Source organism: Hesperophylax consimilis, chromosome 27 (genome assembly GCF_061612785.1).
Source record: "Hesperophylax consimilis isolate HC1 chromosome 27, BYU_Hcon_1.0, whole genome shotgun sequence".
NCBI classification, from domain to species: domain Eukaryota; kingdom Metazoa; phylum Arthropoda; class Insecta; order Trichoptera; family Limnephilidae; genus Hesperophylax; species Hesperophylax consimilis.
Genome location: NC_142862.1, coordinates 17,113,348 through 17,141,254, shown reverse-complemented (window position 1 = coordinate 17,141,254; position 27,907 = coordinate 17,113,348). Strand labels below are relative to the sequence as shown.

At 33.9% G+C, this 27,907-nt stretch overlaps 1 protein-coding gene across 1 annotated transcript; it reads left to right on the top strand.

The window, feature by feature from the left end:
• The first annotated feature begins 44 nt into the window (after window positions 1-44).
• On the top strand, window positions 45-27,268 carry LOC149410674 (wee1-like protein kinase). Its single transcript, XM_089647721.1, has 11 exons — window positions 45-455; window positions 6,371-6,575; window positions 8,349-8,493; window positions 10,300-10,439; window positions 10,921-11,138; window positions 13,189-13,338; window positions 15,089-15,288; window positions 15,891-16,016; window positions 16,353-16,480; window positions 18,474-18,640; window positions 19,993-27,268. The coding sequence occupies exons 1-11, from the start codon at window positions 190-192 to the stop codon at window positions 20,243-20,245; spliced, it is 1,998 nt and encodes a 665-aa protein (XP_089503847.1). The 5' UTR covers window positions 45-189; the 3' UTR covers window positions 20,246-27,268.
• The last annotated feature ends 639 nt before the right edge of the window (window positions 27,269-27,907 follow it).

The window sequence follows — 27,907 nt, the reverse complement described above, 5'->3', positions numbered from 1 at the left end:
TGTGATTGGCCAATAATTGAACCAGGTGCTGCGTCACGAGAATAATGAAAAATGTATGGTGCGTCATCGCCATCGTATCCTTTGCGAAAGTGTGCTTTGTGAAAGTGTTATTTGGTGTTATTTTTATAAATTGCAGTGTTAACAGTGCGTAGAAGTGTAGTTTAACGGTGTTATAAATGTGTTTCGACGATGAGCTGTGCACAGAAGTTGAATTTTGACGCGTGTGACCGCGAATATACGTGGAATCATAACACGGACATCTCGACAGAAAGTTCAGGTTATGACATGTCAGATTCGCTCAATAGTTCCAACGATTGTTTGAGCCCTGTGAAGGGGCCACCGCATCCCAGAAAGCTTGATTTCTCTCAGGATGATGATGCTGATACTCCTCCTAATGCTTCGCCGGTTAAAAACTCAAGTTTGAGCCCTCCATACAAAAGGGTGAGAGCTCTGAGGTAAGGACGCTTCGTTTACTATTTATGACTGTAACATGATCCTATTCTTAAAACTAATAAAAGATACCCTTAAGTCGATTTTAAACCTTCTAGAAACGTTTATTATTGACATTGAACAAGTGTCATAACATTGACAAATGAAAAACAAGGTTATTGCTTTAAATTTTTCTGTAGAGTTTTTTCTCTTATTTTATTTTGCGAGTGTTCCCCGCAATAAAACCACAACCGTAATGTAGGTTTAATTGCCAATAAAAGTATGAATATTAAAAAATATAAATTATCTACTTGACATCGAAATCAAACTTTGATCACCTGTTGATCCAATATGGACGCTATAAATCCTTTTGTATTCTCAAATCGATATTAAATTTGCTAAATTATTCACTCAAATGCTTATTATTTAACCTTTTTACAACCTCGGAAAGTATTGTTCGACCAATATTTTCACAATTGACATATTTCCGATTACGTAACTATGTTTTGGCAAACATGTTTATACCGAGTAAAACATCTGTTCCCAATATAATAATAAATTTTGTGAAAGTTTCATTCGAAAAAAGCCTCGCCCTAATTTCTTTATGCTTTCGTGATGTATTCTGAATCAATTTCAATACGTTGATGATGACTTTTTGAAATTTGCCAACATCTTTTTATAATACAAAAAAAATCGCTTTTAAATTTTTATATCGTTCTTGATGAAAATATAAATTTAATCACCAGGTTAAATTAACTTTTTAAAATTAAATTAATTATAATATAAAGTATTCTTAGTAATTATTTCCCTAACCGCCGCAATTTTAGGCACAGATTATGGAAATTACACTTTGTTTAAAAAATTACTTAAAGAAACAACTATTTACATGCGCAAAATAGGTTATTAGTTTCTTAGTTTAGGTTAATTAAGTAATTAATGCGTATTTGGATTAAACGAAACTATCACAAGTGTCATTCCATACAAAAGAAATTCCAAAATGGCAGCAAAGGGATCGTTTTAAAAGGTAAATTTTGAACTTAAAAAATAATAATTATAGTTAATCTTTTACCATCTATCCTGATGTATTTACCGTATTCTTAAATATTATCTAACTATCCAATTTCATTATGCGATTATATTATGTGTATAGCTCCATTGTAATCTTTCTTCGTCAGTAATGAGAATAAGGGAGAGGTTACAGTGGAGCTATCAGCGTCATAAGTTATAACCTTAATCTATAATGTGTCCTCAAGTATATAAATTGGATTCTCATCAGTATTGAGTGGAGTGCTTTAGTGGTAACTAAAACATTAAAGACGCATTGTTTCGGAGAATTTGAACAATTCTTCCCATTTCAAAGTTAATTTTCAAGTTCTGTGGAAGATTTTCTCAAGTTCTGTTATTATTTCAGTTCTGTCAAGCAACTAGCCTATAATGATATAATAACAGAACTTGAATAGGACTTTCTCAGAACCTATTCAAGTTCAACCTAAACAACCCGTCCTTAGTTATTTTGATGGCATTGTGTGTGGACAGTGCTCATTAGTGGTAGTCACTGTTTAGTAGTTATTTATTTGATTGTAATAATCTTTCTAGCTAGCCTCACAGAGATCATTTTTCAAACACGAGATTGAAGCAGTAAGAGATATTTTACATAAGGACTTTATTATAGACAATTGAATTGCTGCATGAATACCTAAAAAATATATTTTTTTATTTAATTTAAATATTATTTTGAAATGCCCCAAACTAGGCAAATGCAAATATTTTATATGTTATATGAAAGAACATATAACATATAAAATAATACAATGATGTGTATATATGTCGCGGATCATTTCAAGCGCAAGCTTTATTCGCTGTGTGAATATATGTGCGACCCCCTCACCACAATGCGCACATCCTTGCAATAGGTGGGAGCACAAACTTAACCAAATTGCACATGTAGACGGCAATCGCTGGACAGTGATTTAGTTCCCTGTCTAATTACTCTACTAAATACAGGCTTTGTGTAAACCAGGAATTAGCGTTGAATGTGTAACTTTATTCTAATAATGTCCTTTAATCATGACTCCATGTGAAAAAATAGTTTGTTGATATCTTTTTATTAACCTCTCAGAAAAGGACTTTTATTTACTTTGTGTTCCTTTGCGAACTGTCAAAACGCGAAAATTTTTGTGTTATTCACGAGTTTTGTTAAAAGCTTCATAACTCACGTTTTGGGAAACGTAGCCTCATTCTAAAAGATGTTTTGGAAATATTATGAAATTCACTATCGTATTGTATTGTTATACGTAAATATTTGCGTTTCTAAATATACATTTTCTGAAAACGTCAAAAATATGTAAAAATCGCTGACCATTATTTCAAAGCTGTGAAAAATGTACTATTTTCTGAGTATCATAAAGAAATAACACTTTATATATTGAAGAAATATAATTAAAAACTATTAGTCACCTCAAAATATTAACCGTCCAAACTAAAATATTTTTAATAAATTATTTAAAAACGCAATAAATTATGAACGAACAAGATGACAAGTCCAATCGACTTAGATAATGCACCTCGAAATTCCATAGATATTCTTGAATACAGACGCGTAGCGTTATTCATTATAGATACTCTGTTTTTTAAATCATGGCCATCCGTATACTAGTGATGGAAATAAATCGATTTTTGTAAAATCTTGCGCCTTTATTTGAAAAGACGTACTAATGTCTTGACCGCTATTATCATATTTATGTCTTTTGACGTTCTAATGTTCCGAGTGGTTAAGTTATAAAAAAATAAATTATATTTTATATCTAGTATTTAGAATTAAGACAGCTAACATCTTATTTGTATGACATTTAGGCACACTTTACACTACATCTAAAACTTATTCTTTACGGCATTTAGGCATAACCCACGAAAATCTGCAAGGCTTTTAGCTTCTTTAACATACCTCGGTAGTTCATTGAATACCTTGAATCCTTTAAAATAGAGATTATTTTGAGTTCCCGACAAATTTGTTTTCGGAAGTCTAAAATCGCCACAGTTTCCCGTAAGGTAGCCATGTATTTTTTTTTTTTTATTTTTTTTATAGTGAATACCTCACAAGAGTCCCAACTGCTCCCGTCTGGAGCCAGTGAGACTATGGCATCCCCAATTGGGGGATGTTGTGAGGCTGAAGGTAAGTTGGGAAGGGAAAGAGGAAGGTGGGGAAGTACCTGGCTATTCAGATCTAGTCACTAAACACGGCTAAAGCCATTTGGAGCAACGTTTCAATTCTGAATGGTGGTCTTACACCAGGGCGATACTGGTAGTATCTTCCACTCTGGAACGTGCCGCAAATATACTATATATTATTTTAATTAATTAATTGTGAAATAATAATTAATTGTGAAATAACTAACACAAATTAATCAAATAAAATTTATTTGCGCACGCCGGGTTTGAACCCGCGACCTTCGGAATGGCAGTCCAATGCGTTACCACTGGACTATGCCGGCCGTCAAATTGTTGTCATGTATTTCGAAATTAAAATTTTCCTTCTTAAACATGTATTTCGGGAGCATCTTATTTTTAAGCTTAAATATAAATATTAAGGTATAGTAAATTATACGCTCTCTCACATTTAACATACCTAGTTATTTCTGCATATTAATTATCTTAGAATATCTACTACAATTCATTACTGCTCGCATGCCTATATTTTGAATTATTGGCAATTCTTTTATCTGTTTTTATTGCACAAAAACAAATGGATGATGAACTATTTAATTTATTAACTTTGATGGATTATTTTTTCATATTTTATTTGTTTCTCTGTTCATATGAATTTTTTTGTCTTTTATGAATATTTTAAAACTTATTTAATAACTTGCTGCATCCGGTCACGCGTTGCTGTTGCCTTTACGTCCAACAGACAGTGCTGTTTTTCAAGAAAAGCTTGTTTGTCCAACAGATTGTGCTGTTTTTAAATGTATTTCCTATATAATAAAGGTATATAAAAGCAAATGCGTGTTCGAATGCAACATTGTGTCAAAATTTCAAAGCGAGATTTAAGATTTTGAACAAACAAACATTTAAATTTTCATTTAAATAGATAACTTAATAATCGATTTTTCTCAACTTTCTATAATATGCATGTATATAAAAACCTTCCGGAAGAAATTCTCTAAATGAAAACCCTATCAAAATGCGTTGCGTAGTTAAGAAAAACTAAGCGCACAGACAGACTGAGGCGGATAGCGACTTTATTTTATACTATTTAGAGGGTATTTTTCATTTTTAGTCTTGACAATTGGTCACTTTGGTTGGACAGGCTCCTAAATTCTCTTTACCATGTTCTGAAATGTCAAATTTTCAAAGACCATTTATCATAATCTTTTTACCGATTTCTGATTTCGTGGTTAAATCTTGTATAAAGTATTTTAATATTTAACCTTTCAGTACTTTCAACACTTGTTCAGTTTGCAATGTCTTCTGTGTATTTCAAATGCGCTACTAAATATACATCTTATTTTTTAATTTTCCATAAAAACAAATACTGTTTTAGAAACTAGATAAAATTATCTTTCCGGTGTACGCATTTCAAATAAACATGAGTATTTCTAAATAATAAAATTTTAATATCAAACGCGAAAAATGTTGTAAAAACGCTAATCACATATTTACTTAATTTTTTACTGAAATCATAGAAAAATTGAGAGAACTCGATATTTCAGAAACACATTTGTTTTGTTTGGGGAATTTGTAAGAAAACTGTACCTTCACCGTACCTTCTCGTTCATATAATAAAAAATACGAAACATAGTCCTGCTTGGGACCTTTTCTTAAAATATGGAGTTTTCCACTGAGCCTGGTCTCTGATGGAGTGAGAATATTTATTGACCAGTAAAATATATTCAAATAAAATGAATGCGTTGTTATTGTTATGTATAAAAAACAGAGCAAAAAGCACAACCCATAAGTGGGTATTGTATATAACTGAATAGAATCACCACCCATTGTTTATGTCGCCGCTGCGGCGCCATCGGAGTTGTAAGAATGTTTTCTGTGTCGCAGTGGCGGCGACAACAGAGTACAAAGAGTTAAATATGAATATTTTTGTGAAATAATATTGCGATTCTACTTAATAAAAGACAACTATTAACACCCCCACAACAACAAATGTAGTATCCAGATGGAAAATACTACAGTTTAACATCTATTTTGTTAAAAATATGGAAATTGACATTCTTTTTTTCTTCGCAACATGTTTTGATTTTATTTTTTTCTTTTATACCTATATTCAATATTATTATTCAATTTACGAAAAAAAACAGCTTATTTATAAACAAGTTCTGCTGTGTAATTATTATTATTATGTGTGACAGCTGTTACGCGTTCCGATGGCAGATCAAACTGTGAAGGCGAAACTGCTGTCACGCGCAGTAATAATGACACAGCAGAACTTGTTTATACATACACTGTTTTGTAAAGAAAACTTTAAAATGGAGTTCTACAAATTAAACTTGATAATAATAATATGAAAATTGGTTTTTTAGGCTATTTTTTTGTTTTTGTTTTTTTTTTAATAAAATAAGATATAAGAAGAAAAAATCTAATCTTAAAATTGTCACTTCAATAATAATGGCCCCCGAGTGAACAAACAATTAAGTTTAACGAAATATGCATTATTTTCCATATCCTCTGACGTAAATAATTGTCTTTTATAGTAATTACATTAAATTGTAGTGTTTTAAAAAAAAATATATTGAGGGCGTCCAGTGATTGTGAAAAAATTACCAATGAATTATTGATTCTTTGTACATTCCTTATTTTTTTGCTGCTTTAAGTGCTTATTTTTGGCATTTTTATTAAGTAGCATACATGCTTTGGCACTTTTTAGTGTCTGTCTAGCCATTATATTGAAAGGCACAGAATGAATTAACAAAGTTTCTTTTGGTGATTCCAGGTTATTCGACAGTCCCGCCACCCCCAAGACCATTCTGCAGAAATGCTCGACGCCTACGCATCCCACGCGGCACTCTGCCCCCACTGCGGCGCCCCTGGCCTGCCAGCAGCGCTTGCTGCCGCCTCGCCAGCATCTGAGTGCTCCTCTCCTGGGGCACAGGAAGGAGTCGCACCACCCGCCCACCATGCAGACGCACAATGTTCAGGTACATAGTTATACTGCAACCGAGTTGATAAAACAGATCAAACTGTAGGAAATGCTCGTGTAAATAAATTTTAGTTTCTGGCAATTTCTACTATTTGACAACACTGAAACAACACCACAAACTATTGCGGTGGATTTTGCAACTTCATTCCGATTTGAGTGTCCACCCGCTATAGACGGTTCCCATGTTCAACATCTGATTATTTTGTTGCGTGTATCTTGTGTTTTCAATAAAAGTAATATAATGGAAGATTGTCTGTAAGGCGCAGTATTCCACACAGCTAAATAACTGTATATGTATAACCATGTTGAAAATGTGAAGAATCAGAAAGAATGGAATGTAAGCGTAGTGAACAAGATTAAGAAACGGATGCTTAATATGGTTATGCTTATGGCTGCGCAGAGTGAATGTAGGTAATTTACAGCATGTTCCAGAGTGGAAGATATTCTCAGTATTGCCCAGGTGAAAGACAACCATTCATAATCAAAACCTAGCTTGTAATGACTTAACCTCTCGGACAAAGACTATTATTTACTTTGTGTTCCTTTGCGAACTGTCAAAACGTGAAAATTTTTGTGATATTTACGAGTTTTGTTAAAAGCTTCATAACTCACGTTTTGGGAAACGTAGCCTCATTCTAAAAGATGTTTTGGAAAGATTATGAAATTCACTATCGTATTGTATTGTTATACGTAAATATTTGCGTTTCTAAATATACATTTTCTGAAAACGTCAAAAATATGTAAAAATCGTTGACCATTATTTCAAAGCTGTGAAAAATGTACTTTTTTCTGAGTATCATAAAGAAATAACACTTTATATATTGAAGAAATATAATTAAAAACTATTAGTCACCTCTAAATATTAACCGTCCAAACTAAAATATTTTTAATAAATTATTTAGAAACGCAATAAATTATGAACGAACAAGATGACAGATCCAATCGACTTAGATAATGCACCTCTACATTCCATAGATATTCTTGAATACAGACGCGTAGCGTTATTCATTATCGATACTCTGTTTTTTAAATCATGGCAATCCGTATACTAGTGATGGAAATAAATCGATTTTTGTAAAATCTCGCGCGTTTACGTTAAAAGACATTCTAATGTCTTGACCGCTATTATCATATTTACGTCTTTTGACGTTCTAATGTTCTGAGTGGTTAAGCCGTGTTCAAATCAATGAAGCGTTTAAAAGCTCGGTGCAATGACCCAGATAAACTGCCACCATCATCAATATTCAATTGCACATGTACTGTCTTGCAAACAACACCTCCGCTCAGTTCATAACGCTATGTAACCTTGGCAACACAACACTGGCCTTTTCAACGCAATCTGTCCGATCATGTGGTATGTTTTGACACAAGGTATCCGCGTTAGTGAAACTTCATGAATTATATGCAACATTAGTTGCTGATGGATCACATATATGCGATAGCCACGTAGATAAGGTCGACAATTCGCCATTCAGAACGCCTTCCCTAGAAAAGTCCCACAAAGAACTGTGTTGTAATCGTTACCATACTTCAGGAAACTTTACTTTTCTGCGTAGACTGGTTTTTTTCGATTTTTCGGTCAATATACAAATGGTGTGGTAGTTTATTAAAGACATGCTGGAATCCTCATGGTGCCAAAAAGATTGTCACGTGGTTTGCCTCGAGATCATTGAAATATCCAGTCTTTTCTGATGTCAGTGATGCCTGCCCTGCAAACTGATTATCCTTGTATTCTCAATTCATTAACATTGCACCTACTCATCTATTCCAGATACGTGTGGACTGTGCTCCGCCGTGCAACGAGGGCGTGCGGCGGCTCATGGAGCGGGAGCACGACGCGTCCATGGAGGACAGTGCCGTTAACAGCAGCCTGCGCCTCTGTCAGGAGGCCAACATCAACCCCTTCACGCCAGATGGTAATTATAAAAGTGCTCATTCTATTATTTACATTAATTCACACAGGAGTCACATGTTTGAGATGATATGTGGAGGGTCTTTTTGGGGAAAGGAAGCAGAGGCAGTTCTGGTAAGGAAAAAGCCAGACAAACCTCCATCAATCACATAAATACGCGCACCCTTGCTGAGTCACCAAACGTAGTGAACATCTTGGGATATGTGCAGATGTGTTGGTTATCTATCTGGTGGTGGTGGGAAGCGGTACCCTGTTTAAAGTAACTCCGGTTAACAAGTTCAAAATAGATATATTCTGATACCAATATATCGATTTGTATACGTAACAATGTTTTAAATTACAATGCTCAAAGTTCGTTCGCTTTGTGTTCACGTTTAAATTAAACCTTAATACATACATAAAATGACATGGTCCTCCCTTTTTACTGTGATTATCACAGACATATGAATATATAGACTAGAAATTAAAGGTGAGGGGTAAAATCAACTGTTGAAGAACGAAGGGGGTAAAGCTGACTGTGATTCGTCAATAAATCAAACTGACAGTATATAGGCATCTCGCATTATAATATCACCATTTACTTCTTAAAAGTAAAATCTGCTTTTGAATGAATAGACATTTTTACATGGGAGCGCAAATTACTCGCCACGTTATGAACAAATTTGCAAAGTCCAAATTCGGCAAAAAAAAATTCTTCTATTTCCAGAGTCGAATATTTTGTTTACGTATTTAGTTAAAACACTTTTATAAGTGTTCATAATTTACTTTCCAGTAACAACGATGCGCACACTTGAGAATCGATACATTCGACCAATGTTGGCTCGATGTGATAGTATATGTTTCTACAACTGATTCATATTATACGACGTGAATAAGCTTAAAATGATGCTTACATATGGAATGTAATACGACAATTGGTTTTATTCTCTTTTTCACATCTATTTTTACAAGTTTTCATATCACAAGCCACTATTTTGCCGTGTTATTTCATAAAATGCCTCGACCATAGCTCGACGCTAGTTCGAACAAGAATGATGACGTCACATTCTCAAGATTCACGGGAAGCCATACGCGTGCCCAGCCGGCTCCAATGGAACCGGTATGGGGAGTGGGGAATAATACGCTTTTAATCACTTAGGGCAGGTCTACTAATATTCATATGTCTATGGTGATTATGTACATTGATTGCATAAATTAATTTAAATGTTAAAAGTTTTCTATGTTTCTGAATCTGATTAATTGTGAAACGAATCGCTGGGTCAGGAGTAATAACGATTTTAGTACATTATCCACACATTATATTGATCACAAGTTTATCAATATAATGTGAGGATAATGCTGCAAGTTTTACGAAATAATGATGAATTTTAGTGAAAGATTTCTACATTCATTGAGGAGTTGGTAGATATTCCCAGAGAGATATCGCCCTGGTGAAAGACCAGATCTGATTAGCCAGGTACTTTGCAACTAACTCTTCCCCTTCTCTTTTCCTTCCCCATTCCCTTCAACATCACTGATATGATGTTTACCGCAATTGGGGATGCCATTGTCTCACAGGCTCTGGAAAGGTTGGGAGCAGTTGACACTCTTGTGCGGTATTCACATTCATTGGCCAGTATTCCATAGGTTAAAGATTTAAATGAATAAAAAGAAATTGGCGAAGTCGAAACAGGTGATACACAAATAATGCACAATTAATATTGAATGTGTAATCTAAAGATGCCAAGAAGCGCTCAGGAAGTGTAATTCTCTGATACGGCAACCAATCCCGATGATACTGAAACCAATTAAAACATTGCTTTTGTTTCAGGAATGCTGCTAAACAAGAAGAAACGAACCCTCTCGAAGACCTCCATGACATCACCTAACCACTCCCTCAACATGTCATCCACCGGCCTGGACGTGTCTGCGGACTCTGATATCTTGGAACAACCGTGCAAGAAGTTGAGGGTATGTAACCAACCTTCGTCTTCTTGTATTGTATGATGGAAAGACATCCATGATTAAGAAAAAAATTATCTTCGGCCCATCATGAGAAAACATTTGGTCCGATAGTTATATAAACCAACTGCCACTATGCATTCAGTACACATTTATCAAACTGTATGTATGTAATGATTTATTTAATTACACCATTTATAGAATTAAGCGTAAACCAGCACTTTGTTGAATCCTAGTAGCGTTGGTAATGTAGTTTTAGTGATTTGTCTTAAATGTAGAATTGTTTCTATTTTTCGTTACTGTTACGTTTTACTAATATTGTTTCATATTTAGTTTTTTGTAAGCATATAAATAAATGATTCCACTGCTCATTTATCAAATGCTTGCTCAGTTTTGTTGTAATAAATAAAATTCAATAATCCCCTCCTCTACCCCCCACCCATAGGTGTTAACATTGAATAACAAATATAAATTGACATTTGAATTCCAGGAATCCAACATATCCCGCTACCACGAGGAATTTGTGGAGCTGGGCCTTCTGGGCTGCGGCACGTTTGGCTCGGTGCACCGCTGTGTCAACCGGCTGGACGGCTGCGTGTATGCCGTGAAGCGGTCCCTGCGGCCGGTGGCGGGCAGCGTGGGCGAGAAGACAGCGCTCAACGAGGTGTATGCGCATGCCGTGCTGGGCAAGCACCACCACGTCGTTAGGTAGGGAGAGATTATGGTATTCATACAATCAAATCAACTCAAAGTCTAAAGAAAAATGGGTGAAAATGTACTTATTATAACGGCTAAGGTCAAATGTCACACGGTTCAGAGTAACTATATTGCCTTGAAAGTGAACTAAAACACTTCAAGTATCTGATACTGATATTGAGTATCGCACACAGTCCGTCGCCACCACCTCTCGAAACCTCAAAATTAAGTTTTCATAGCCTCACTCTCAATTACGTAGCTGTAATTTAAAAATGTATTATTATTATTTAATTTCACAATGTGAAATTTGATGTTTCACATAGTTTAGATCATATGGTGAGAAATATGATCTAAACTGTTAGAAAGAGAACACACCACGCTTTATATTCAAATCCAGATGTTAACCACAGAAGAACTAAAGTTTTCACCTCTATGAAACCAAAGGTTTTTTATTCATTATTTTTATGCGAAATGATAAAAATTGAGTTGACAATAATGTCTATAATACATCTATCTAGTAAAATGTGTATTTATTTTTTGTTTATCAGTAATTTTAGTTCAATGTTGACGAAAAACGTGAGACGAGTCATTTTTAAAAGTTTTTATTTATTTTTCTTTTAAATGATATGTTGATTTCTAATAATGAAATTATAAAGCGTATTTCATCACCTTTCAAAAACAGTATTTATTTTTCAGATATACAGTATAACCTCGTTAATTCGAAATCCACGGGACATCAAAAATCAAATTTCGAATTAACGAATTCCTACGTAATTCAAAATTTTATGAAAAAAAAAAGAAAAAAAAATACGCAGAAAATCGATTTTCTCGGCCACTTCTTCAAATCCGGGTGGTATTTTAGGAGTAAATTCGTATTAGTACCAATTATTTCTTTATTTTCGCGGCCGATTACCGTAGCGGCCGGCCCTTTAAATTCAGATATTCGCAATAAATTCGAAAAAATGCCATATATTTACGCGTAAATCGAGATTTCGGGGTCGATTTCTGTCGCGGCGGGCCATTTGAAATTCAAATATTCGAAATAAATTCGTAAATATACGATACATTTACGCGTAAATCGAAATTTTTCGGCAGATTTTCGTCGCGCCGTATTTTTTAACTCGGATATTCGAAGTAAAGTTGGTAAAAATACCATATATTTCCGCGTAAATCGAGATTTCGCGGCCGATCTCAGTCGCGGCGGGCCATTTGAAATTCAAATATTCGAAATAAATTCGTAAATATATGATTCATTTACGCGTAAATCGAAATTTCGCGGACGTGTTTCTTCGCGGCCGACATTTTAAATTCAGATATTTGGTGTAAACTTGTAAAACTACGACATGTATCCGCGTAAAACGTATTTTCTCAGCCCTTCAAACTTGAATATTCGAAATAAATTTGAAAAAATATTATAAAAGACATTCCAGTGTAAATCGATTCAGATTTACAAAATAATAATACATATAAGAACGATGTATAACCACGTAAAAATACATTTTTCGGCGTTTTACCGCCACGGCTGACTTTTAGATTCAGATTTACGAAATATTTTGATTTATTTTCGCAAAAATGAAATTTTTTCGAATTACACAAACAAATTTTCGTGCGCGGACGAAAATAAATTTCGAATTACGAATTAACGAATTTCGAATTATAAAACCATTTTGTATGAAAAAAATTTTCTGCGGAAATATGTTTTGGCGAAAATTTCGAATTACGCATTTTTTCGAATTATCGGGGTTCGAATTAACGGGGTTCTACTGTATTCAGAAATATTCCATTTATTTGGATTTTTTTGCAGTGCAGAAATATACACAAATCCTCTGACCTTCTGAAAGCTGAAAGCCTTTAAGAAATATAACGGTCAATATACTAGGGTTAATCTTAAATTCTTATATGAAGATCCCTTTCAAGCAATGCACAGAAGATATTTAAATATAGTTCAAAAATGGGCAGTGAGACAAATAAGGTTGAGAACCTCTGCATTTCAACTTTTCACCCGACTTCTGACTGTATTTACCTATCTATTCTGATGACTAATTGCTTACTTGTATTGCAGATACTATTCAGCATGGGCGGAGGACGATCACATGATAATCCAGAACGAGTACTGCGATGGGGGCTCCCTGCAGGACGTGCTGGAGAGTCGGGGCCCACTAAGCGAGCCGCAGCTGCTGGTCCTGTTGGCGCACGTGGCAGACGGGCTCAAGTGAGTGCTGCTTTATTTAGGATTCTTATTAATGACTTATAATAAATAATAGGTCAGCAGATGATATTAACCTCTACAAATTTTTCAAAGCAATCTCCCACCATGCAGCACGTTTTGAAATATTTGTTCAATTATTGAAAGGGCCAGACAACAGTGCACTCATAAAAAATTCATATACTCAAAATTAAAACTATCTTTTGTAAAATTTAAATTGTTTGTCTTAACCACTTAATGCTTTTGAACGAGCGGTGTTCGCGGACAGTGCGTGTATCGTACTGCGACAACCCGAACACTGCTCGCGTCTTTTGACTTATATAAACAAACAAACTGCGCTCGCCAGATTTTTTTATTGTTTTTATTTTTTATTATAGTTATTCTTGTTTTATTGTTTTGAATATGGTTAAGTTTTTTAACATTTTTTTATTGCTTCTGTTTTTTTTTTTTTTTTGATCTGGTCAATTTAAAATTATGTTAACTCTATAAAAAATAAAATAACCCGATGTTTTTAGTTTCATTTTTGTTAAAAAAAACCGAGTATTAAGTGGTTAAAGTTGTGGTGACTTTTATATGCTTGCGAGAAGACTCCGTTTTGTAAAGTTATTCAAACAAAAAATGTGGCAGAATGAAACGAAATGATAAACAGTTTGTTGATAAATGTTATTTATTTATATTATTGTGCGACAGATTAGTAATCCTTTCACAGTACAAACTTCTCATTCTGACACTCTTAACATCTGGAAAGATAATTATACAAAAAAGACTTAAGGCTATTTAAAGGGGAATTAAATACATCCACAGTTTCAGAAATTTCATTCAACAGCACCATTCCTCGTGTCATGCTATGTTGTGCCAGAACATCTGTTCTGACGTGTGGTATCTTGAACAAGTCATGGCGACGACTACGGCTGAAGTTTTCGGACACATATAAGCCGTAGCATTCGAAGAGGAATGGGTTATCAATAGAGTTATGAATTATATTAAAACTAAGAATTGCAAGATTTGCATAACATCTGGTTTATAGGCTAAGTTCCTCATATAGAAGAAGAATTTTTACTGGATTTTTTTACATCATATTCAGTTTGGTGCGGACTCAATAGTTATACATAATATGCTGTACCACTATTATATTAAAGTTCTGAGATTATTCCTAGAACGATACTTTAAGATTGAATACTTAGTTTATTAGTACAGACCTTATGGATGCGTGTTTACTAATTGCGAGCTGGGATGAGAGAGATATCAAACTAATACATGGGCTTTTATACTACTATTATATCTCTGTCTCACCGTACACTGACCTTATTGTCCCACAGTAAAATTCAGAGAGTACTGTGAAATGTCTTAAAACAACAATATTATTGTTAAATCGTCAACTCGTAACAAGTTAGACGCCTCGGGCGGTATAGTAACTGAGTGTATAAAAGTATGATAACCCAATCTACCGGTGTACAAAGCCTTTCGCTCGCGTATAGGCATGCGGCAGACTACTGAATTTGAAATACAAGTACGAGCGAATTATAGAGCTTGATTTTGTGCTTTCAACTAGTAAAAATAACGGCGGATTACGGTAGTTGTCGGATAATCAAGCGGCGGAATAGTGAGGAGTACTAAAAGTGTTCATGAAACTTCATGGATCACATAAGTTACATTTGTCAACGGGGATAGCTGCCGGTGGATCACATAATACGTGAGAGCCGCTTAGATCAGGTTAAAAACATGAATAAATAAAGAGTTATGTTTGGTTTTCCAGATACATCCACTCCATGTCGCTGGTGCACATGGACATCAAGCCGGGTAACATCTTCCTGTCCCACGAGCCGGGGGGAGCGAGGGAAGAGCCGGCGGAGGAACGCTCCCCGCCCGGCCAGCGGGGTAACTACGACTCTGCCGATGATGGCTTCGAGGATAATGATGACCCGCCGCCCAGCCCCGGGATCGTCTATAAAATCGGTGAGTTCCCTGTCTTTTCCTAACTGCCGTACAATATATCTATGTATGCTCTATTTTTCTTCTCTGTCATCACTTTATTATTGTGTATGTGTCTTTTGTCTTTTATAATATGTAATGTGTTAATAATTTAATTTATAATCTTATTAGATAAGCCCAATATGGCGTTAATAGATAAATAAAGAAAAAACTAAAAGGTGTTTAATTTAGTTTTTTTCTAATTTGATTAGGCCGTAAAGGTTTATTTTAATTAGTAAAGGAAGAAAACCTAACACAGAAACAATTGTTTTTTTTTAATATCGTTTAGGGTGTAATATGAACTAACATAACTTAAAAATAATAATGGATTCGAGACCAAGCATGTCCGCCGCAACGGGATCCGTCACTATGTTTGCGTTATTTGTAACAGAAATAAGTATTGCAACCTAGCAAAACAAATTGACGCCATAAGGAATATCCTTCTCAAGCGATATGCAAAATACGAGGCTACTTGTTTCACAAAATCAAGAGATATTAATTTTTTTCTTCATGTTCCTAAGAAAGAACACTGATATTGAAAGAGTTAATAAATAAATAATAAAATTAATGATTATTTTGTTTTGCAGGCGACCTGGGCCACGTCACCTGCATGTCCTCCCCACAGCATGAGGAAGGTGACTGTCGCTATCTGTCCACAGAGGTTCTTCAAGAGGACTTGACCAATCTAAGTAAAGCGGACATCTTTGCTTTAGGTATTTTATAAAAATTATATTCCACTAGTTTTGTGTTTTTGGATTTTCTCAAAGACTCCTTTACTAAATAAAACTCCAGCTTCAACAAAACACTTGGTCTTTTAATGTGATAGATTGACAATGGACACTTCATTAGCAGGCGGTTGCAATAATGTGGACCCTACCTTTAGGTTCCTACCTTATTTATTATCCACTCGTACTCTATATGATACTCGACAGCTAACGCCATCTATGGTTAACCTAATAGACTACTTTAGCGCCCTCAACGGGTGAGCTCATAGACTAATATCAAGGACTGTGACTACTTCTCACATACTAATATAATAATGATTTCAGGTTTAACAATCTACGAAGCCGGTGGTGGAGGACCCCTGCCCAAGAACGGGCCCCAGTGGCACGAGATTAGAAATGGAAATATTAAAGACCTTCCCAAAATCAGCAGAGAACTAAACCAACTTATAAAGGTAAGCTGAAACATTTCAATTGAAGGTAATCTGGAATCAGCCAAATGTTGCATTAAATTCTACATCCTATTATCTATATCACGGGTGTGCTTGTATATTATATGATAATGTTCTTACTCACTTAAACATTATGCAAGGCTGTATGAGTCCACCTACTGCGCGTAGGTTGTCTTTATCAGAGGCTGCTCATTTTGCATGCGTTGATAGTGCACGGGATTAGTTATATATCTGCATTGCTCCAACACTGATTTGCCATTATAAGCGTAATCGGTCTCGCCCATATAACCATTTTGGCAGGCCGAGCTGTCTCGGATGCTGTAAAGTTTGTAAAGCGCTTGCATGGGAGTCATGTACTAGAAGATAGCAAGAATTATAACTGGAGTGTTGTTATATCCATAACTGAGGCACATATTATATCATTGTAAGTTATGTGAAGACTCAAGACAAGCAGTGGAATGCACATACCAAAGAGCCGTCACTGCTTTTTGTACTTACGTCATGCCACCTTCACTTTCTTACTTCTCTAATGGCAATGAAAATCTTAGGGAATCGCGTACCCTCGGTTGCTGACTTTCAGTTACGGGATGATGCCATAGTGCCGCACCGATGGCCGCCGAGTACAATCGTCTTCAATTAATTAAGTCGTTTTTACCGATATCATTTTCAACAAAGACTGGAAACTGTGCCTCACACACTTCAAGTCAACATTTGAGCATCTCGATGTTTGTATAAATTATTAGGTAAGTCCAAACCCGCTCTGTCAATATTCATTCAATAAGACTGTAAACATGCACTCCCAACACTGAACACTCTGACACATAGTAAATGCGTCGGTCGACCGACGGCTTAGCGCTGATAAGCTGGACCAATAGTCCCAGTACACAGCGCGTGTAAACTCGCGGGCTGTCAGCGTTGCACTACAGCTCTTCATTCATTCATCCATACCGTATGAGACCGACGCACATGTTACGCCATTAGTCCAGTCTTAGAATAATAAGTAATTTGCGCATACTTTAGAATGATATGTTCATACTATTGGAAACACTTTCTCATCGCACACGTCACAAGGGCATTTTGGCGCGTTTATTTATATAATTTTGTTAGAATTATGACATGACCTCACGGAATGCGATTACTACTAAATGGAAAGGAGAACAGTTACAATATAATTTGCTTGTCATTTTGAGAGCTCTACGACACATGTAGAAATTTGTATTATCATTGTTTAAATAATAAATTCATTTTAACCTCTGGAAAACCGTTTGTGCACCAGTGACAAGAATTTTTTCCTGCCGACAAACCGTTTGTGCGCTGCTGGCTTTGGAATTTCGCCTTAGCTGGAATTTTTTGATATGCGATTTAAACCTGTATGCTATGAGAAGGTGCTAAAATTTTTTAGCAAAAACGCTTGAAACACTAAGTTTATTTTAGATTTCACTTTTTATTTCCCTCAATAACGGTCTGGTACTAGTACCATCTGCTTTATGCTTTCTGGATTACCTGCCATAAATATTGTAAACATTTTGTTTGCAATATTACATTCAGAATCTTTTTGTTTATTAGTATGACTAGTTCAGTTATGACATGACGGACTGGAAGCAGATCGGTGGTATTTGAGTTTAATGCTTCTCTGGGCATACCCCATTTTTTTCAAACACTTCAAGAATGCTGTATGGAGGGTTTTTTTTGAGGAGTAAGGAGAAAAGGAACCCAGAAGCCGGTAATCATTCCACAGCTCGGCTGATAAACAATGGCATCAATGACGGTAGTTCCTCGCAGCGTCCAAGTGAAATACCAATTAAACAAGAACGGCATTGACTCCTGACTTCTGTGCTCCAAAGCTTTCAATTAGGAAATTAAGGTTTTATTTTTTATTTGTGTACTAATAAAGTATCTGCGGGAATTGTTTCATTGAACCTGTCTCCGTCCATTCGCCCACATTTAAACCATCAGCTTCCCTTTATTAACCCTGTTCATAACGCTTGCCTTGCAGAAAATGACGGACCCGGTGGCCATGTACCGTCCGAGTGCGTCGCAGATCCTGCGCTACCCGTTGCTATGCCCCGAGGCGCAGAAGACCCATGCTCAGCTGCGCAGAGAACTCGAGGCCACCAAGTTCAAGAACGAACTGCTGGAGGCCAAGCTGCAGGAGGCTTCCAGGTATTTACATTCTTCTTAAATTTACCGCAGTTCACCCAAATTCAGTTTATGATACATTATATGCGGTGCCTGAGTTTCTTCCAGCCACCAAGACCTTATAAAAGATTTTCCTCAGGCTAATTTGTTTGCTTTTGCGAACAAACAGTTACTATCCGTAGAGTTAATTTGTTCACTTTTGGGAATAGCTTATCTAGTCTCATATAAATCATTGTCTCTCCTACTGTTGTGGTAAGATATATATTCCAAATGGTGTAAATCACCAAGCATTATATTTCAATCTATAAGGACAGGTTGTTTTGGAGAATTTGAACAATTCATCAAATTTCAACGTTCATTTTCGGGTTATGTGAAAGTCCTATTCAAGTTCTGTTATTATATCATTATAGGCTAGTTGCTTCACAGAACTGAAATAAAAACAGAACTTGAAAATGAATGTTGAAATTTGATGAATTGTTCAAATTATCCAAAACAACCCGTCCTTCGTAAACCATAGAATAATTAAAATGTACACCTCTATGAAAGCAAAGGTTCTGACTGTAATTTGAGAAATGTGAATTTTTTATTAATATATTTTCATATGAAACGACAAAAAATGAGGTGAAATTAACGTTTGTAATATATTTTTCTAATAAAATAAGTGTGTTTTTATGTTATCAGTAATTTTGGTTACAAAAATGTAAAATGAGCCATTTAATTTTTTTTTTATGTTTGCATTCAATTTGAATATTTCAAAAAATATGTGTTTATTTCTAACTAGCTGTACCTTGACACGCTTTGCTCTGGGCTCAGTCTGTCTGTGCAGATAGAGAGACAATAGCGCGTTTTGCTTTTCCATCCAACAGATGGCGCTGTTTTTATAAAAAAGCATATTTGTACCTGTCACAAGTGACATCTATATAATATAGGTATATAAAAACATATGCGTATTTGAATACAACAATGTTTTGGTTTGAAACTTTCGGAGATTTAAGATTTTGTACAAACGAACATTTATATTTTTATTCATACAGATAATAATATTTGAAAGCATATTTTATCACCTTTTAAAAAAAAAATCATTTTCATGTCATTGATTTAATCCTTAGCGGATATTGCACGCATTTGCTTGAAAGCCCGAAATGGTATAATTTTTGTCATGCATATTTGCCTGTTCGAAACTTCATTAACATAAAAAAGTATATTTGTTAATCTTAAACATGGATTTTTTCTTAAAACTCTCGCTGTGCCAATTTCGTGAACGTTTGCTTCAGAAAACAAATTTTATGCTATACTGCTATTTAATCATGAGATCATTATACCATTTCTTTAGAAATGAATAATGATCAAATACTAACCAAAGTGCATTCTTCCAGGTGTATCAAGTCAATAGCCCCCACCGTTGCCGTCGCTCTCGGTGCCACCAACATCACCGGTAAGGAAACCCTCCTCGGCCTGACCAGCTCTGGGCGCGGCTTCAAGGTCAAGACCCGCAGCGGCTGCCAGAAGTCCTCGCCCAAATCCAAGGGAGTCGTCGCCCTTGACAGCCAGAACCGCCCCGCTTTCGCTTTCCGGAGACAGACACGCTCCTACAAGTTTGGACGCTCCACGAGTAACGTACAATTTTGAACAAACTTTAAAACATCCGAATTTCGATGTAACAATATTCATTTTTCAAACAATGTTCAATTAAATCTTTTTCAACCTGATCCATGCGGCTGGCGCATATGTGAGCCGTCGGCGGCTATCCCCATATGCGGATGTTGCATTTGTGATCCATGAAGTTTCAATAAAACATTATAAATTGTGTCAAAATGTGCCGCTTAACGGAATAGATTAAAAAAGACAGCGTTGTAAAGGTTAACTCCTGTTTTTAATAATAATTATTTTGAAGTAACGTTGGTTTGGATGACTTGTTTTGTAAAGTAAGTTGATTGAGGAGTGTCCAATTTTGAATTCTTGTTACAAAATTATGATTTTAAAATGACCGCTGTTTAGTTTTTGTCATAAGTTTGCATTTGACTACTATGACAGTGGTCTTTTTGTTTGTGAGTGAAAGTAGAAGAAGCAACGTGTGATATTTGTTACATATGTTTTATTATATATGAAAAAAAAAGAGATTTTAAATTTTACGATAAACATCTTGAAAAATAATTGTTTTTTTTTTTTATTATTGCATCTAGTTTGTTTTTCAAAATTATTCTTCTCATGATTTGTGAGACATTTTGAATATGCAATTTTTGAAGATAAATGATTCTTGAATAGATTTTTCGACTGCAATTAAATAGATATTTGACAAATGTAACCAACAAAAATAAACAAAAAGGTGGTGTCTAAAAAAAAATTTACTTCACAAATGTATTTATTATTTATAGAAATGATTATAAATTATGAAAATAACTCTGCATTTTCGTTTACTGCTAAATTAAAACATAACCAATAGGCATCCGCCATTTACATTTTGAATTTTGCAATATTGAAACTGTTACATATTTTGTGTTAGAACTGCTGTAACATCAGTGCCTTATTTTGACCTTGCACATTTTTTGGCATCTTTAATATAGTGTTTAACCGTTATGCCTTAAATAGTTAGTAACAATATAACTAATTGACCGTAAGTTTTATGTATTAAGAATATCTTTAATTTTTATTTTTATCAACAAGACGGTTGTTTTTTTTTTTCCAAAGAATCTCATTTCATGAAAGTTTTTTTATACTTTAAATGAGTTTCTTAGTACCAATGCTTAAACGCTGCAAACAAATGTGAAATATTTATCATTTGAGTTTGCAAGCAAAATACTTCTTTAATTTTTCAGAAAATGTAATCAGTAAATTTTTAATAAATAGAATTTTTAAAGTTGTGTGCAGCTTAAGGCGGGTCTCCTGCACACAAAATGTTTTGTTTTTTTGAAACATTTACGCAAAACAAATGCTTTCCATCAGCCGCAGAAAAAACATTTTTTATAAAACAAAACATTTTGTGCGCAAGCGACCCGCCTTTAAAGTTAGTTTTTTTAACCTCGAATATTATTTGCAAAATAAAGTTGCATTTTGAGAATAATCCGATGAATGTCAATACTGCTTCCATTTGATAGTACATAAAATAAATCTTTTATCCTACGTTTACGAAAAATAATATTTTTTAAATTAGCGAATATATTATATTTATTTCGGTAAAATAGTTCTATAATAATAAATACTTTCTTTAGTAATTCGTCATTTTTGTAAATATATTTTTTTATGGAAGTATGATTTGTGGATTATTATTTTGTAATTTGGTTTTATGATTCGATATGATGATCTCATTTTGGGAGGTTTTCAATATTGTGTAGAATGCTTTCCCTCTACATTATTTACTATTTCCCGCTTATTCAAATAATGATTCTTTTTGGCCAATTTGTATAAAAGTATAATTAATTTTTAATAATAAATCGTATTGCTTACACAAAGCTATGTACATTCAGCTGTACATTGATTAAGAAATGGCGGAGAGATGTGCATGTAATGGGTAGTAATTTGCCTTTGATTAAATTCAATGAGTCTGTCTTTCCTATGAAACATTTTAAAAGTATTTTGATGTTGGTGCCTATAGTTTTATTTTGATATATTTTTAGTGTACATAGTAATTATTATTTCGTCTTCGTTCTTTTGATAAATCATTTCCATCTCGCTCTACTTTGGCATCTATCTGAAACTATTGTTTGCGAATTATCTTTTTAAAAAAATTGGCAATTTTCTTCTTGCCATTTTTGTTTATTGCTACCGATACCAGGGTTTGTGTTTCGGCTAGGACGAATCATGAAATGATTAAGCGTCCTTTGATTCTTCAGAAAGACTTATGTGAATGGTCTCACCGAACCCACTCAAAAATTTTATTTAGTCTTTATGTTTTAATGATTTTAAAACAAAAAAGAAAGTTGGCACTGTAAATGATAATTAGTTCAGGCACATTTAAAGGATTTTCTTTCCGGATCGACTTGGTCATCCCAGCTTTATTCCAATATTGGAAACGGCTCACTCTCTTCTCACTCCAACTACTTTTTCATGAAATATATTATTTTTGTAATGAGTTTTTATTTATTCTGTAGATCCCATATGCATATTTTATTTAGTAAAATTTTTTTTTATAAATATCACGAAAAACATTCTTACCTGCGTGTATGGTTCCGGGTAATTCACAGTTGAAACGAACACAGGGGATTTGATAAAAGTGACAACTAAATATGTGTGTTATTATTTCTGAATTTCATAAAAAGTGCAGCTTTCTTTTAATGAACTTAGTCTAAAATGCCAATGTTGAAAATAGTGAAACTTTCGCTCTTAAGTGTTGTTAGTTTTTAAATTTAAAAAAACTTGGTTATGTATCGTATTTTTTGGAATTCCCTTACTCTTATCTTATTCTTGTTTTAAACCATTTCCACTAGACATAAATACGCATTATTCAGTGAACCACATACATCTGTCAAAACATGCTGCGTAACGGGACAGATTGCGTTGAAACGGCCGGCATTGTAAAAGTTATGTCAGGATGTTGCTAGTACCATTCTGCAGCAGTTAAAAAATATTTTATTTGATATTTTCCGTCCAATACAAAAACATAATATAGGCTTTTATTCTGGGCGTTAATTATTACGTTACACTCCTTCCAGCGATCTTAACTTCTCAAATGCCAAAAGAACTCATTGGGTATGAAACATTTGTATCCATTAGGCGCCAGTCCATTCGTAAGGTAATCTGACATTAATACATTTTGTTTGTGGGACTTTTACCCTCGGCGCACTGCAGAAGTATTATGTCGCGGGAGTATGTTCCAAAGGTTAACGGATATTTGAATTCATAGCTTAATACTAATCTACTGTAATACTGTTCTCAGGTAAGGTTTCCCATAGAAAAATCCTCAATAAAGCAATCTGTATTACAACACCCTGATAACTTTAATCAAATACCCTATAAAATTAATAATACGTCCAACTGCAGTGAAATGCAAAGTGTAGTGTAGCATATTGACTTTGACATTTCTTTCAATGGCGGCAAATTGAATTTATTAATACTTTGTTGTGGTGTTTTGCACTTTCCAATTTGTACTTTGATCAATATTGATATATAAAAGTGTCCCAAAAACAGTTTCTGTGTGTGCAGTTTATAGATGTAATAATTACGAATAACAAAAACACTCGAGTCGTTTTTTCAGATGCCAACAAACGTTGACAGGTTAACGTGGATTATACCATGCAAAATATAATTATAAATTTTTTAAGGTTAATTTGGCAAACATGTGTTAGTTCCACTCCGCATCCTATGTTCAAGTTATAAATCATCATTAATGATGATGTTGAAATTGAATGAATGATATAATGAATATGTTGAAATTTTATGTAAAAATTTCTTATAATTATTTTTTTAACCTTTCTGAACCATCAAAGACATAGTTAATAGCCAATTAATTATTTTTTATGTATGAGCAAAAAAAGCAGTAAAGTTGTATGCAGGTTACCTATTTTTATTTCGATTTCTACAATTTATTAGCATAAAATAATGAATATATTTCGGATAAAAATCTATTAAAATGTATGGAAGAAAAGCAAGGCGCACAACTCACACCGCGAGGAGGCACTAGTGTAGCGTGTTGCCAACAGAATGTATGGGAAATGTCATAAGTTGGAGGTATTGTTAATATTATAGGGTATTTGATTTAACCGCCCGATAACACATTGCTTTCCAGAAGACTTACTGTCTGGAGGTTCACCTGAGAACTACTGCCAAGTAAGCGGCCAATAGCTATATCTGATACACAGTCAAATATTAATTTTAAATACATCTACATATTAGCTTGTATTGCAGATAGATTAGTCTGATAGGTATTGCTTACATTAATCTGTACATCATACCGGCCCTAATTATCACCAATTGTGGGAATTTAGTCCAATAAAAAAGAAAAATTTCTCATTTTTACACAAAAAATTTAGTTTTGTAGAATCGTAAAATGTAATTTGTATAAATTTGTTACTTGATTTATATTATCTTTTACACTAATAATAATTACAATTATTGTTTTTATTATTAATTTCGCTGTTTGTGAATTAAATCATGTTTATCAAAAACACTAACCATTTTCAAAGTTCCAATAAAACCTTGTTGTTTATTTTAATAAGTCTTAGTTGTGTATTGGAGATAATTTTTAGTTTAGTCAAACATATTATTAACAATTTTTTTAAATAAATATTATATCAATGGCCCAGAGTCGAAAGGCATAAGTAAATTTGTGAATAAATGATAAAAATAAATGTCCCATTCTTGAAAAACAAAAATGGTCTCTTTTCTGGTAGTATTTTTTAAATTCAATATTTTTACCAAATTGATGTACCTACACAAGAGACATTTAAACAGAATTAATATCTGCTGTTTGCGTTTCTGCATTATGGTGATTCTCATCTTTTCTCACTTTTGAATAATTTGTCTCTTAATAATTTACAAAAAATAACTTAATGCCTCTTGGCTCTTAAACCTTACATTATTAAGCATTCCATGTATACTCTAGTTTTTAAGTAGATTTTTTTTAAATATTGTATAATTTTGCTGTGAACTTAGAAAAAACTTTTTGTTTGTTTGGATATTTTACGGAATGTAGAAAGGTCTATTTTGATTTTGCTACGATTTTATGCATACATATTGTTAAATATAAGAACATTGCCAAGAAAATTAGTATGCAGTTTACGGGCGCTGTAAAGCTGCCACAGAAAAAATGTGTTGAAAAAATAAATTTTTTATTATGTTTAATGGATTTTATTTTTCCTTAAGGCATGTTCAGCTGTACAGTCTATAAATGCCACATCCCTACCTATATATATATTTCTAATTCTTCAATGAGTAAATATGTAAATATCCGATACTCGGTGATTCAAGTATCTTGGTGACTACTGCCATATGTCTGCGCAGTCTCTCGTCACGCAATTGAAACTTTAAACATGGCATCACAAGTGAATGCGTCAGAAATTTTTGTAACAATGCGTGTGCTTAGATCAATATGATATGCTAGGAACAAAACTGTCGACAAATAATGACATTTACTGCAACTGTTTGGTTGTTATGAAAGGGAAGTTATGAAAGCATTCTAGTTTTGCTGTTTGGAGAATTCAACAATGATTGGTGGCGACTCTTGTCTCCTGATTTCAGTAGTGACTTGTATGGACTGCGCGCAACAAGTTGGCAACAAGGGAATTGAGACACGAGTATCGAATGTTTGCGTATATCTGTGGATGAAGGCCCTTTCTCTTGATTTGTCTTTGGCACATCAATTATTTGATGTAAGATATCAAAATGCACCAGAAAAGTGTGACAAATGTGGCTCAGTTAATATAATGTACACCTTTCTGTGTTCCGTAGGTCCTATGTTTTTGTTAATAGAAATCTCTATTGTATAAGCTTGTAAAATCACTCAATTTACACTGAAATCGTAGAAATAATTTTAATCTGAAAGTCTTTTTTTAAATGAGTATGTATTTATATGGAAATTAAATCAGTCACAACTTCTTAATTGAACATCCTAGAAGTTTGAAGCTGCCATTTACTATTTTTTTGTAAGTTTAAGTGAGAAATCCACAGTTAAAAAAGTGTAAGAAAAATAAATAAATTAATGTTATATTTGGTGGGAGCAATAATTTATTTATTTTATTGTGTTTTCTCAGAATGGTGGATTCCTTCTACCTTTTCATTGTAACAATATATTATCTTCTGTACTGTAACACGTATCTCTTAATATCCCAAAGTATGATTATAGTAATATCTAAAACTGTTGTGAACAATAATATTTAAAATGATTATTTAGCAGTTTTAAGAGTTAGTTATCGTTATATCCATTGTATTTAGTTCACTTTAGTAGTATTATTAAATGTCCTTACAACTCGTTAACAATAAACTAACTGATTAGTTGTTAACTCTTATAATTTGTAAACAGCACATTTTAACCCTCAATATATCTTTTTAGCATTTATGCTTTGTGATAATAATGCTTTCGTAACACAGTTATAATTCTAAAAAGACAATACAGTGGAACTTTCTTACAAGGTTTTCCAAAGGATTTGAAAAACTTGTTAGCATGAAACTTCTTATGTAGGAGTGTTTCACTGTAGTTAACACTTTGTAATTTGTTAATATTGTTAAGGTTTTGTGATGAAATTTAACTACATGGATTATTTATTTTTGGGCCTTTGGTGAGGAAATGGCTTTTTGATTTAAGTTTACCAATGCACAACATCGTTTTGTTAACATCTCCTAATAAAAATAATAATGGCATTTATCTGATTAAAGTAGATGCTAATGCTAAATAATATTCTAAACTGTTGAATTTCACACTTTGATTGTTATTTTTATCAATCCGCTTTCAGCTGTGGTTAATGTTTTTTGTAAAAGCCCAATTTAACCAATAAAATTTAACCAAACTGAATCATTTTTTAAGTTTATTTCTCAGTAAAGTGGATAAAGTGCACTAAATTCGGGAGGTGATTCTACATGATGGTAGAAGTAAAAATAACATTAAAATAGGTAATTTTTCAAAATATAACCTTTTCAAAACTATTTTTCCATAGAAGCATATTATTTTCTCCATACAAACATTTCAACTGTTGTACCTGAAAAGTACCTTAAAACATTGAAATTTCGAAAAAAGTTATTAATCTTTTTTACTTGTACTATCATGTACAATCATCTCCCGAAGTTTGTGCACTTTAACTCTGGACACCCTGTATAATATGAAGTAACAATACTTCAAAATCCCCCACAACTAAACTATAAGGAATATAGTAGGATCTCCAACAAATCTGCCAGTGACATACATTCTTACTCTCCTGAAGGTCTCCTGCAGTCTCCCTCGGCTTCCCTTTGACAAGGGTGCGGCGTTTGCCCCCCACGCTGTCCATCCACCAAAGTTTATGCCTCAATTTTTTTTTTTTTAAGAACAACATAAATTCCTGGGTTAAGAATAACTTGACAATATTTGAGAATCTTTTACTACCTCCACAGTAAGCGGAAAATTTTGCTTGTGTCGTGATAGAGGACTTAGGCCAGCCGAGGAATTGAATGTATGAGGCCTGGGTGGGACCCAAACACGATGCCAACTCAGCCACCGACCGTTCTTTCGTCTCAACTGTCAGTTTGAAAATGGCCTAAAAAGTCGAAACAGCTGTAACAATAACGTAAACCAAAAAAAAAACTTGCAGAACTTAATTATTAAATTTGATTTACATTAAATTTTAAAAAATAAATAAATGGAGTTCTACGAATTAATCACAAAAA

What these genes read in the sequence shown, in the direction of transcription:
- LOC149410674 (XM_089647721.1), top strand. Translation starts at nt 190, where the DNA reads ATGAGCTGTGCACAGAAGTTGAATTTTGACGCGTGTGACCGCGAATAT. An exon ending in AAAAGGGTGAGAGCTCTGAG is followed by an intron (nt 456 to 6,370) that starts GTAAGGACGCTT and finishes TGGTGATTCCAG; the next exon opens with GTTATTCGACAGTCCCGCCA. An exon ending in AACCGTGCAAGAAGTTGAGG is followed by an intron (nt 10,440 to 10,920) that starts GTATGTAACCAA and finishes TTTGAATTCCAG; the next exon opens with GAATCCAACATATCCCGCTA.